The following is a 13062-nucleotide window of genomic DNA, read 5'->3' on the forward strand; positions in this document are numbered from 1 at the left end:
CGGGGGGGTTTTCTCTAGCACAACACCTGGGAGGGGCCACCACCCACCCATGTCTTCCCCACCCCCTCCCCACTCACCTTCACCCCAGGGTCTCTGCTGGTCCCGAAATGGGCCACGATCAGGTCCACGGCTGTGTTGATCGCCTTGACCAGCCCTGCAAGACAGGCGCCAGAGCAGAGCTGAAGGCGGCCCCGCCCCCCTCCCCAAGAGGCGGCGACGGGGGGGGGGCTGTCCTCCCACCCTGCCCCATAGGCAGCCGATGGCAGCCTGCCTGTCCTCAAAGGCACCCAGAGCCAGTCCCCGCTGCGGGTCCCTTCTGGGCACCTCTAGGAATCGCCAGGAACTCTGCAGTCAGGACTTCCGGTAAGCAGACAAGGCCTCCTCCTTCTTCTTAATTCTTCTTCTCCCCAGGATGAGTGCCCCCCCCACCCATTCGGCCCCCGTTCCCCCCCATCAATCCGGAGGGCACCAGCAGGCAAGGCTCCCCTGCCCTAAGTGGGCCAATGGGACCCCCCCCTCGCAGCCCCGCCCTCAAACACAACCCTTGCTCCCCCCCCCACACACACACACCCGTGCTGCCCTCCTCCTCCTCCTCCCCGTCAACTGGGCCACAGCTTGGCGGGCAGGGGGCACAGACCTCCACAGTGCCAGGAGGAAAGGTCTCAGGCGAGCAAGCCAGGAGCAACTGTTCCCGGAGATGCCCCAGTGGAAAGCCCCCCAACAACCCCCCCCCCCAGAGCCTTGAAGGAAGAGCAGCAGAGCGGCAGAGCGGGGGCCACCCGGGGTCTCCGCCTGCTTTGCAGGGCTCTCGATGGGACGCTGACCCAGTCAGCGCCTCCGAGCCCCCACCCCACCCCGGCCCGCTGCCGACCCCACTGCTTGCTCTGCGGCTGCTCCCTCTAAGCTGTGGAGTCTTGTGAGCAAAAATCCTACTATGTGAGCGACTGGCATCACAATTGTGAGAGAGCGATTTGGCTCCTGCATCAATTAGTTTGCTCTGGAGCCGTCCTTCCCGCGCTAAGACAGAAATATGTGAGCCGGAGGCTAAAAAACTGTGAGCTAGCTCATACTGACTCAGCTTAGAGGGAGCACTGGGGAGAACTCACCCTTCTTCTGCAGCAGGTCGATGGAGACGGACTCCGTGTTTCCATCCGGCGACAGGCAGAATTCCGCGGGGGGCTTTTCCGCCAGGGAGAAATAGTCCGGGAAGAAGTCGGAGTAGTTGAGCGGTGGGAGCTTCATGGACTGTCCTGCAGGAGTCAGAGAGAGAAGGGGGGTGGCGTTGGGGTTGGCAGAACTGGCTCCCGAGGGGTGACACGTGCTTCAGCTTCGGGGCCAGATGGGGCTCCGCTGCACCCCTCCGCTTGGCCCTCCGTCCCAAGTGGGGAGAGACTCTAGCCACCCTGCCACGCTCAAGAGAGCGCGCCCGGCCTTCCTTAGCCAAGGGCTCCTTCCTACATCCCCACCCCCACCCCCAGGCAAAGTCCACGTGAGGCGGTTTTATCTCCAGCAGGCACAACCCGGGCACAAGAGGCACGGATGCCTCCTCCCACGAGCACACCCCGGTGGTGGCCGGACTTTGCCTCCAGAGGGAAAAGCCCCACTCAAGATGCGGGGGGGGGGAGGAAGAGGAGGGCCATTCAAGGTGGTGGTGGTGGTGGGGAGAAAACAGGGACAGGATTCAGCTGCGCAGAAGGACCTTGGACAGAAGGGGAAGGAGAGAGACCCCTCCCAGGAGGAAAGGACCGGGGGGGGGGCGCAGAGGCTCTGGAAGAAGATTCCCAAGACCCGTTCAGTTCAGCGGCAGAGCGGGCAGTCCCCGGGGGCACCATCTCAACCCAAGGGGCACCGTCCGGAGGACAGTGAGCCCCCCCCCCCCGGTCCATGGAAATCAGTGCCCAGACGGAGCCCCAACAGGGCAAAGAGACCGGGATGCTGGACTAGGCTCTGGGAGACCCAGGTTCGAATCCCACCCTGCCACGGGGGACCTTGGCCCAGCCCCTCCCTCTCAGGAGAAAGCGCCAGGCTTCTTGGGAGATAAACGTGAGACAAACATGTACCAGCGAGAACCAACTAAAGCCTGCAGTGGAAGCCGCCTTCAGCACCGACTACTGTGGGACTTGCCAGAGGAGGGAGCTGTCTGCACGACCACAGGGGCCTGGGGCCATCAGCCCCTCCCACCACCAACAGTGTTCCCTCTAAACTGCGTTAGTGTGAGTTCACTCCGTTTTTTAGCCTCCGGCTCACCCATTTTTGTCTCCGCTCAGGAAGGAGGGGGCTCCAGAGAGCAAACTCATTGATACAGGAGCCAAACGGCTCACTCACAGCCTTAATGCCAGGAGCTCACAAAGTGGAGTTTTTGCTCACAGGACCCTCCACGGCTTAGAGGGAGCTCTGCCCACCCCCACCAGGTTTGTCAGGCTGCTCTTCCCATCTCCCTCCCCAGCCCACAGCACCCCAAGCCACCGGCTTCAGCGGGACCTTGTTGCGGCCGACTCCCCTTGGACGGCACCGCAGAGAGAGGAGACGCGACCGCTGAGCCGGGAACGAACGGGAGCCTCCCTTCCCTTCTGTCCTCCGACAAGGGGGCTCCCCACTCCAAGCGGAGTCACCCCCTCCCCGGGAGAGGACCAAAGGGAGGGGGGCAGAGGCCGCGCCCCATGGGCTGGGCCCCCCAGAGAGTCCTGCCTACGGCTGGGGCGCACCATTGAGCCGGCAGGTGTTGCGTCCCGCATTCAGGGCACCTGGGAACTCAAAGATGGGGTTCCTCCAGGGCAGCCGGCCCTCCTGCCGCCTCCAGTCCAGGCTGCCCGTCAGCCCTGCCAGCCCCGAGACGCCGTCCAGCCCCAGGGGGTTCCTTCGCCGATACTCCCGCCACTTGAGTGCTTGCGGAGAGAGGTGGTGGGCTACGCGGCCCCCGAGGCAAGCGAGCCACAGGACAGGAGACAGAGAGAGAGAGAGGGCAGGAGGGAGGGAGAGAGAAAGAGAGAGGAGGGAGGGAGGAAGAAAAACCAAGAGAGGAGACAGGCAAGAACCAAGACAACAATGTTAGTAGCAATCCCGCAAGCATTAGCTGGACATTGGCATGGGGGGGGGGGAAGGGGAGAATTCTAAAAATGTGGAAGAAACAATGCTGGCAGGCAGCCCTACAGGGCAGGCAGGCAGGCAGGGTGCAACTGCAGGGTTCCCTCTAAGGTGAGTGAGTGTGAGCGAGCTCACAGTTTTTTAGCCTCCGGCTCATACATTTTCATCTTAGCTCAGGAAGGAGGGCTCCAGAGCAAACTGATTTATGCAGGAGCCAAATCGCTCGCTCACAACTTTAATGCCAGGAGCTCACAAAGTAGAATGTTTGCTCCGGGGCCTTCCCCAAACTGCAGCCAAAGAGACCTGGGAAGAGCTCCCACCTGCAACGTTTGCAGGGCCAGAGGAGGCTCTGCAAGAGAGACATGCCACCCCCACCCCCACCCCCGCTCCAGTTGCCTTCGTGGGGCTCCTGCGCTTCTTTAGGGACAGACCACCCGAGAGCTGGGAGGGTGGTCCGTGCATACACCTGAGAACCAGAGGTTGGCTGCGAGGGGACCCCTTTCCAGGGGCCGGTGGCGTCCTCCCTCCCCGGCACACTCCCTGGGAGGGGGACTGAGAGCACTGGCACCTGCTGTGGGGCTGGGGGCTGCCTGAGGTGGGTGGGGGGCTCGGTCTAGTCGCACAGAAAGGTCACCGGCTATGATGTGGGACAAAGTCTGAAGGCCTCTGAAGCAGGGTGCCGGCACACGAAAGCTTCCACCCAGAATTAAACTGTGTTGGTCTTAAAGGTGCCACTGGACTTGCTCTAATGAAACCCAAGTCTCTGTTCAGGCTGCATTTGCTTTCCTGAAGTGTTCTGATTCAGCACTTTCTCTTTGCCTATTCCCTTTGATTTTTTTTAATTGATAAAAGTGTCTTTCAGATCAACAACAGATGTCCTGGAAGATTGAAATGTTCTCCCGCTCGTTTCTGAGTGTTGCGATTTCTAATGTCAGGTTTGCGTTCAGTGGTTCCTGCAGGCAGGGAGTGACTCATTTGTCCCACGGAGAGACAGGAGAAAGGGCCAGATGACACGCGACGGCACGCATGACCCTGGACCATGGGTGAGAGGAGGATCCCAAGGTGGTCTCATCAAGGGCTCTGCCTTCCCCCACCCCCCCCATCAAGTCACAACCGACTCATTCCGGCTGGTGAGGTTTTCGAGGGAAGAGACAGACAGACGGGGTGGTTTGCCCTTCCCTGCCTCTGCGAAGCGATCCCTGGTGGCCTCCGGGAGCTTTCGGGATCTGACGACGGGGTTCTCTCTCGTTTCTTCTTGGGGGTTCTTGTAGCTAGATGCCAAACGTGGGCATCCAGCTGAAAGACCCCCTCCAGAAGGACCAAGAGAGAACCCCCAACTTCAAATGGCTTCTCACCTCCGACAATGGGCCACCCGGCAAAGAGCCAAGCCCAGGAACCAAAACTTGCAACGGGACCAGAGACCGACTTTGTCCCTGCATATACTCAGGCAATACTGTCACCATGGATTCATTTTGCTTTTGGAACAGCCGTGGCCAATCCTGGCGCTTCTCCCCAAAACCTTCCAACTCCCCCTCCCCCCCATGGGGTGCCTGCCAAGTCCTTGGAAGTTCTGTGACAGGAGACCACCTACCGTTCAGGGGGCGGGGCCCCATGGCGCCCAGGGACCCAGCGCTGACGGGATCACTGCAGCCAGCCTTCCACGGGGGGTTGGCGGGCCCCCCTGCCCCGGACAAGCTCAGCCCCTCGGTCGCCAAAGGAGGGAGGGAGCTGCCGTGGAGCTGGTACTCGTCCGGCGGCCCGCTCTGCTCTGGCAGCACCCTGGGGGCCAGCTGGGGGCTCTCCTTCTTGTGCACGGGGTTGGCACGGGTGCCGGCGTGGGGGGCCGGGGAAGGCCCGGTGGGCAGGAGGTTGGCAGAGACGGGGCAGGACCGGCTCCGGGGAGGGTGACTCTCAGGCGTCGCAGAGCAGGAGGAGGAGGAGGAAGAGTCCACGTTCTGGAAGAAAGGCACATTGCTTCGCACGGGGGAGTAGCTGCCCAGCGGGGACGGGCGAGTGGTCTCCGGGACGGGCTTCCTGGCGCAGCCGTCAGCGAGGGAGGCGGCCCCGTCCGCCGAGCGCTGACCCGGCCCCAGGGTCCCCACCCCCATGGGCTGGTCGGCGGAGGTGGCGGAGGCCGAGGACTGGGAGGTGGAGGAGAGCTGCTGGCCGGCCGAGCGGCCAGCGGCCGAGAGGCTGTAGAGCTGGGAGAGGCTGGAGGCGAGGTGGCTGTGCAGGGCCCGCCCCTTGGGCTGTCTGGGGAAGTGGTGCTGGAACACAAAGGGCTGGATGGGCAGCGTGGTCGGCCGCTGGTCCTTGCTGTAGCGCACCACCGCCTTGCTCTCCGCCGTCCCGCCTGTAGGGGGAGACAGAGAGGAAGAGTGAGGGGAGGGGAGGGGAGGGCAACGGGCCAGGAACGCGGGCGGGGGGAGGCCCGCTCTGCCAGCCAGTGCTCCAAGCGGCACCCACCAAGGGGGGGGGGAGCAGGCTGGGAAACCGTGGCTCTCCCTCCCTCCCCACCACAGAACCCCACCCACTGAGCTGGAGGGATACAGCCTATTAGATGCTTGGAGAACACGCAATATAAATAAAAGAGATTTTACATTCTACTCAAATAGACACGACTGTTGGTCACGTATAGGCATGGTAGGTTTCAAAATATTCCTAAGCACGAACGGAGATGTGACTCTATCTTGATTCAATTGGTCACATACTGTTAGACTGTTCGTTGCATGCATCTGCTAGGGAAAAATGGTTAAATACTTGGTTGCAGGGTAAACATCACCTTCCTAATAAAATAAAATGTCAAATTCTATTGAATGATACAACAGTAGAGATTACTGTGGCAGTGGCCAATTTTTTAGTTGATGTGATAAGAGTGAAAAACGTGGGAAACTCAATTTTATGTTTTTTTAATTATCTCAGACTTTTAGCTGATTGTGTTATTTACTGTCTCTGATTTTAATGTTGTATATACCATTAAAGGTCTATTGATATAGACATGGCGTGGGTGAACTTAACAATGTTGAGCGAACTACTAGAGGCAGAGATCCTACCTAAGACATTCGCAGATCATAATCCAATATTATTTTCCTTCAAAGAAATTAGGAAAAGAAATAGATGGATCCTAACTAATAACCTACTCAGAGATAATAAATTTGTGGAAAAAACAAAAATAGAAATTCAAGATTTTATAAAAAGAAATATCCAGCCAGAGATGCCAATATACACAGTTTGTAGGCTTGCCAAGTCCCCCCGGGGGGCGGGGAAACCCCCGCTCCAGAGGCCCGTTCCCCGCTGCCGGCGGATCAGGCCCCGGGGGAACCCCACCCCGACGTGCACGTCACCTGGAAGTGACACGACCATGCCGGGCACACTGGGGGCGGGGCCACAATCATCCGAGGGAAAACCCTATGGTTTTCCCTCAGATGGTCATGGCCCCGGCCCCTAGCGTGCCCGGTGTCGCCATGTCACTTCCGGGTGATGTGCATGTGGCATGCGCGCGCACTCCAGCCGCCAGCCGTGAATCCCCCGCTACGGCTCAAAAACCACTTGGCAACCCTAACAGTTTGGGATGCATTTAAAGCATATATGAGAGGCTGGTTTATTAATCAGGATGTGTGGAAGAGAAAAGAAAGGAAAATATCTTATGAGCTATTAAGTAAGCAAATTAAAAAGCAAGAAGATAAATTGAAAAGAGGTATGAATAGAGAAGATATTCAAACTAAATTAAAATTATTAGTGCATAAAATGAATCTAATATTAACTCAAGAAATTGTAAAATATATGGAATATGCCAAACTTTACCACTTCGAAAATGCGAATAAATCCTCGAGATGGTTGTCATATCGGCTTAGAAAGGAAAGAGAAAAACGATCCATAATTCTACTTAAAGATGAAAAGGATGAAGAAAAATACAAATTACAAATTACAGGATACGAAAAAAATTGTAGAATTTTTTTTTTAAATCTACATCAACAAAAGAATGAAGAAAATATTCAAATGAAAGAATACTAGGAAAAAATAATAAGCAAAAATTTAACGAGGATGAAAAATGTATTCTAAATGATCCAATTACTACGTGTGAAATAATAGAAGCAATTAAGAAGCAGAAGAACAAGAAATCACCAGGCCATGATCGTATACCAACAGAATTTTTAAAGACTTTTGAAGATCAGTTAATACTCCCAACTAAAGGATGTGATACAGAATATAGGGGAGTTAGGGAAGTTACCAGCATCATGGAATCAGGCAATAATAACATTAATACCTAAACCAAACTCAGAGAAAAATCAAGTAAAAAATTATAGACCCATATCGCTATTGAATGTAACAATAACCAAGTCCCTGGTGCCAATGTCACCTGCCACGCACTCACTCCCCCTGATGGTGACGGAAAAGCCACGCTCTGCCAGACCACCTCACGGGGTCCTCGTGAGGACTGTGCCGAGAGAGCCCATGCAAAGTGCACCCAAACCCCCCAAAAGCACTCTCTAAGGCTAGGCCGTGTTCTCATGGCTACTGCCGCTAGTGAGCGGGCTGGCCTGGACAAACGGGGGGGGGGGGGGGAGGCGCCGTCTGCAGGATGGGTGCCAGCCACAGAGAAAGGGGAGGGGCCCACATAAGCCCCCCTGCTGGGCTGCATACTGCAAATTCACTGGGAGCAAAATCAAGTGGGCGCAGCAGAGATGCCAAAAGAGGCACCAGATACACTAAGTGAGGGGGGACAAGACACAGGCTGGGAGGGTGTGTGTGTGTCTTGTCTCCCCCATCTCTGACTGCCCCCCCTCCTCTCCAAGCATCTCCCTACAGCTGCTGGGGCAACAGAGACAGCACCACCCCGCACTGACCCCACGGGACCACTAAAGAACTCCCACATGCCTGGGCAAGGCACTGAATCCGCCCCCTTGGCTGGGGTGTGTGCGTTTTCACCCTAAAGTGCAGCCGGCACACGGAGACACCCTGCTGCCGCCCAGAGGGCCCCCCTCCCCCCAGCACTTAACCTGCCGTATCCTGGGGCGCTGCGTGCAATTAGAGGCCCGGTTGCTCCTGCCATCCGGCCGCAGCAGGGATACAAGGGCCACCAGCTGAAACGCGAGAGGGGGGCTGGGGGGGGGGGAGAGAGGATCACATGCCACAGCAGCCAGGACACAAAACAAACCTCTCCCCTTTCAGCTCCTCACCAGGATGGGCCGCGTGGGCAGTGCCCTCTGCAGGTCGGCCTGTTTGTTGGGGCTCCCAAAAGGCCCAACAAATCCTGCCCTCCTTGCAGGGAAGGGATGCCAGCCAGGCAGCCATCAAATGCCTACCGAGGAAGGCGCTTCCGGGGCCTCTCAGACGGCAGAGGAGAGGAGAGACGCTTCCACAGAGAGCACCGCAGAGAAATAGCCCTCCCGCCCACAAGCAGCAGGGGTGCCACCCAAGGCTATCGGGCCCATCAGGGAGGGACCCTGGCCCGGGGGCAGAGCCTCTGCTTGGTGTGCAGAAGGTGCCCCGGTTCAATCCCCGGCATCTCCGATGCAAAGGACCCAGGAGCGGGAGACGTAAGAAAGCTCCGCCCGAGATCCTGGAGAGCCACGGCCAGTCGGAGGAGAAAAGACCGACCTCAGCAGGCTGGCACAGAACGAGGCAGCCTGGCACGGCCAAGACTGAGCAGTGCCAAGGGCCCTTCACGACCCGGGCCCTGGAATGGCAAAGGAGGGAGTCTCCGGGCAGGGAGGGGGATGGCGGCGCCACCCAGATTCATACACCCCTTGGCACGGATCCCTGGGCAGCCTCCGGCACCCAGAATCGGGCCTGCCCCCCCCGAGTCCAGCACCCTGATCCCAACTCTGGCCCATCAGGCACCCCTGATCAGGTACACATCTGGGCTCTGATCCAAAAGGCACCAACGCTGCATTCGTCCAACGGGGCTAAGCACCTTCTTTCCCCAAATCACCTCTCCCAACTCAAGCAAAAAGCTTGGGAAACAAGCGATGGACGAGGGAAAGGGAGCCTGAGCCGAAAAAGCCCCGCCCCGCCCTGCCCTGGCCAAGCAAGTGGCTAGAAGAGCCAGTGGAGAGCCAGTTTGGAGTAGTGGTTAAGTGCGCGGACTCTAATCTGGGAGAACCGGGTTTGATTCCCCACTCCTCCACTTGCACCTGCTGATGTGATCTTGGGTCAGTCACAAGCTCTGGCACAGCTGTCCTTGAAAAAGAGCAGTTTGTGTCAGAGCTCTCTCAGCCCCACCCACCTCACAGGGTGTCTGTTGTGGGGAGGGGAAGGGAGAGGAGTTTGTAAGCCGCACTGAGACTCCAAGTGAAGGGCGGGGTATAAATCCAATCTCTTCTTCTTCTTCTTCTTCTTCTTCTTCTTCTTCTTCTTCTTCTTCTTCTTCTTCTTCTTCTTCTTCTTCTTCTTCTTCTTCTTCTTCTTCTTCTTCTTCTTCTAGAAGCATTCCTGGATAGGGTCACCAGCTCTGGGCTGGGAAATACCTGGACATTTTGGGAGTGGATCCTGGGGAGGGTGGGGTTTTGGGAAGGGGAGCGACCTCAGCAGGGTATAATGCCATACAGTCCACCCTCCAAAGCAGCCATTTTCTCTAGGGAACTGATCTCTATTGTCCGCGGATCAATTGTAATAGCAGGAGATCTCCAGGTACCACCTGGAGGTTGCCCCCGGGGACCGGGGCCGGCGAGCCAACAAGTCCGGTCCAACCAGCACAGCCACCATCTCGTTCTCTGGGCCAGAAGCAAGGACGCTCCCAGCCACCACCAGTGTTTTGCTTCCCTGCACTTTGAGCAAAGAAGCTTCATCCAGTTTGGTGCAGTGGTTAAGTGTGTGCGGACTCTAATCTGGGAGAACCGGGTTCGATTCCCCACTCCTCCTCCACGTGCACCTGGCTGGATGACCTTGGGCAAGCCATGGTTCTGACAAGAGCTGTCCTTGAAAAAGAGCAGCTTCTGTCAGAGCTCTCTCAGCCCCACCGACCTCACAGGGTGTCTGTTGTTGTGGGGAGGGGGAGGGAAAGGAGTTTGTAAGCCGCTCTGAGACTCCCTTGGATAGGGAAGGGCAGGGCATAAATCCAGTCTCCTCCTCCATCTCCTTCATTTCGAGTAGGAAGAATCGGAGCGGCAAGCAACCTCATTAGAAGACAGCCTCTGCCGGGGCCGGGGACGCCACCAGAGCTCGCCCCACTCAGACAGTCCTTCCACCCCGAGGATTCCGACACCCCTAGCCCCAGAGGACCCCGCTCTCACCCTGCGGCTCCCAAGCCTCGGGGCATCTCTCCGCCTGGGATGCTGCCGCAGGAGGGCTCCGCTGGCACACAGGCCTGGCTCCACAGCTCTCCTCAAAGACCGGCCCCTGGGCATGGAAGCTCTCCTTCCTGAGGGGTGGCTGGACCAACCCACCCCAGAAGCCGCCTCCACAGCCCCTTCCCCCTCAGCACCACCACCACCACCAGATACCCCAGGTGTCCCCACCCATGTTGAGCCCTGTGGGGGCCCACAGAATTCTGACACAGCACGGTGGGCGTAGCTGCAAAATGGCAGCCACAAAACCGCTGCTGTGGGAAGCCAGCCGGCCCAGAGAGGGCAGCTGCAGCCTGCCCTCAGTCATGCAGTGAAGATCCTTGAGCTCCGGGGGCAGCTGCTGACAAAGCCGTGCTCTTGAAAACCTGCACTGCCAATCAAATCTCCACTGGCCAACCAGAAGCCTCGTTGGGCAAACGCTCCACTCGTCCCTGCCCATTTCCCAGGAACACTCGGCAGGCAACAGGAGGAGGGCCACAGCGCCCGATGGCACCACCCTGGGGACCCCCCCCCCACTGGCTCCGTAGCTAGACCCTTTTTCTTTGGGGGAGACACGTGCCCCAACGTGACTGCGTCACTTCCGGAAGTAACGTGCCGGAAGTGCCATAGGCATGTTGGGGGGGGGGGGTTGGACCGACCCTGACGGAAAGCAGGACACACGAAGCTGCCTTATGCCGAACAAGACCCTTGGCTTGGCCCATCATACAGTCAGGGAAGATTGGGGGGGCAGGGCAAATAAGGGAGGGGGCATCGCCCCAAAGGCCCCACGGTGGCTACAGCCAGACCTGTAATGCCACTGGGGATATAGCCCCCAGGGAACAGGCGGACACTTTCCCATTTACCATACGGTCGCCAATCAACGGTCTCTCTCTCTCTTTGCAATCCGGTAAGCAAACTTTGGCCTTCTGGCCCAATCCCCAAACTGGGTGCTTGCTTCTCTAGCGCCTGTCTGGACGAGCCCCTCCCCTGACAGTGCCCTCGGGAGAAGTATCCCTTAGCAAGCTCCTCTCCAGCAACCCCTATTTTGAACAATCCTAGCTGTCTCCCCTCTTTGGAGGGACCCCCCCCCTCAACTGACTATAAGAGACGGGCCCACGTATCCCCCCGGAGGGGCCTTACCATCTGCGCGGGCTCGTATGTCCTTCTGTCCCAGGCTGCTGCTGCTGCTGGCGGGACTGGCCCCTGTCTCCGCCACAGCTGAAGGAAACGGCTGCTCAAGGCCCTCCCGGCACCGCAAGTCCTTTCTGGAGGCGCCCCCTCCTTGCTCGGGGCTGCGGCTGAGGGGGTGGAGCAGGGGCAGGGGAGGGAGACTCTGGCTGTGTCGGCCCCGGTCCTCCAGGAAGACAGAGCTGCCTTTCTGGTATTCGGGGACAGGGGTGAACTCGAGGGAAGAGTCCCTGCTGGCCCGAAGCGGGGGAGAGGAGCCCGTCTTCTTCCGGCCCTTGGCCAGCTCGGCAAAGGAAGTGACCCGCTTGGGGGGGGAGCCCTGGGCGGCCAGGGCAGAGCTGTCGCTCAGCTTGACCGGGCAGCTCATCATGCGCTCCAGCGAGCCCAGCCGGCCGGTGGGGCTCCGGTCCAGGTTGCGGTCGTAGCTGCGGGAACGCTGCCTCCCGCCGGCGAGGGTGGGGGGGGAGACGTTGACGTAAACCTGCCCCTCGATGGCATTCCCCTCGGCTGCCTCCCCCCGCGAGCCTCCCCTGCTGGAGTCCTCGGTGTCGCTGCTCTCCTCCTCCGGCGGGGCCTGAGGCCTCTGGAACAGGTAGTACTCAGTGGGCTGGAGGGGGCTGGCCTTGGTGTGCTCCTCCGAGCAGCTGGTGATGGAGGAGCCGGCCGGGCTGGGGGAGGACTGGGAAGACAGGTCGCAGGTGACCAGCTTGTAGTAGTTCTGGGTGGCCACCACCAGCCGTGCTTGGCTCTGGAAGCAGGCGGTGAGGTCGGAGCCCTCCGAGGCGCAGGGCTCGCACGGGGGCAGGTAGGAATTGCAGTTGGCATCCAGGACGGGCGAGGACGGGTGGTGGCACCCGCAGGCCTTCCCGGACCCCTCCAGGTGGTGCGTCTTGCAGGACACCTTCGGCTCCACGGGCGATGAGTGCAAGTCCAGATAAAAGGCCCCCGTGTCCGAGTGGCTGTCCGAGGAAGAGTCGCATGACAGGTTGGCAGAGTTCAGGTTGGAGTGGGCGTGGCCGTTCATCTTGCGGTAGAGGGCGCTGAAGTTCACCAGCACCCCGTCGGAGCTGTTGCAGGACGAGTCGCTGATGTCGCCCATCTGCTGGTCCGCCGGCTCAGAGTGGCTGGAGAGGCTGTGGCACCGGCAGCGCTGCAGCTCGGAACTGGAGCAGCTGCACGTCCGGCTGCGCCCCGCCTCCTGGCCGGGCAGCAGCTCGTCGGGGTCACTGGCCCAGTCCTGCTCGAAGGAGAAGCTGGAGGAGTCCCCCCCTCGCGGGCAGCCGTACTCGTCCAGCTCCATGCAGTCTGAGGCCAGGCGGCTCTTCTTCCGGGCGCCGTCGCCGGCCAGCTCGTCTTCTTGGCCCTCTGCGACGTCCAAGCGGCTGCTGGCGCTCCAGGCCTTCACGACGGGCTTGGTGTCGTGCAGGCGGAAGGGCGGCAGGGCCAGCTCGTGCAGGTGGAAGGTGGCCTTGCCACCGTGGAGGTGGAATGACGTCTGTCCTGGGTCATCTTCGTAAAGGTC

At 59.2% G+C, this 13062-nt stretch overlaps 2 protein-coding genes across 2 annotated transcripts in view; both read right to left on the minus strand.

The window, feature by feature from the left end:
- RUSC2 (RUN and SH3 domain containing 2) overlaps window positions 1–13052 on the minus strand; it is a 24998-nt gene extending 11946 nt beyond the window's left edge. Inside the window, exons 1-5 of the mRNA XM_015405539.1 lie at window positions 11493–13052; window positions 4676–5437; window positions 2706–2906; window positions 1107–1250; window positions 78–154 (exon numbers count right to left, since the gene is read on the minus strand). Coding sequence (XP_015261025.1) covers window positions 78–154; window positions 1107–1250; window positions 2706–2906; window positions 4676–5437; window positions 11493–12840 — 2532 coding nt within the window. The 5' untranslated portion in view covers window positions 12841–13052. The remainder of the gene's footprint in view (window positions 1–77; window positions 155–1106; window positions 1251–2705; window positions 2907–4675; window positions 5438–11492) is intronic.
- The window catches only part of LOC107105540 (iporin-like), a 545-nt gene continuing 424 nt past the window's right edge, over window positions 12942–13062 (minus strand). Inside the window, exon 2 of the mRNA XM_015405537.1 lies at window positions 12942–12951. Within this exon, the coding sequence (XP_015261023.1) occupies window positions 12942–12951 (10 nt within the window). The remainder of the gene's footprint in view (window positions 12952–13062) is intronic.

Source organism: Gekko japonicus, unplaced genomic scaffold, assembly GCF_001447785.1.
Source record: "Gekko japonicus isolate JY-2015 unplaced genomic scaffold, Gekko_japonicus_V1.1 scaffold2624, whole genome shotgun sequence".
Classification (NCBI taxonomy): Eukaryota; Metazoa; Chordata; class Lepidosauria; order Squamata; family Gekkonidae; genus Gekko; species Gekko japonicus.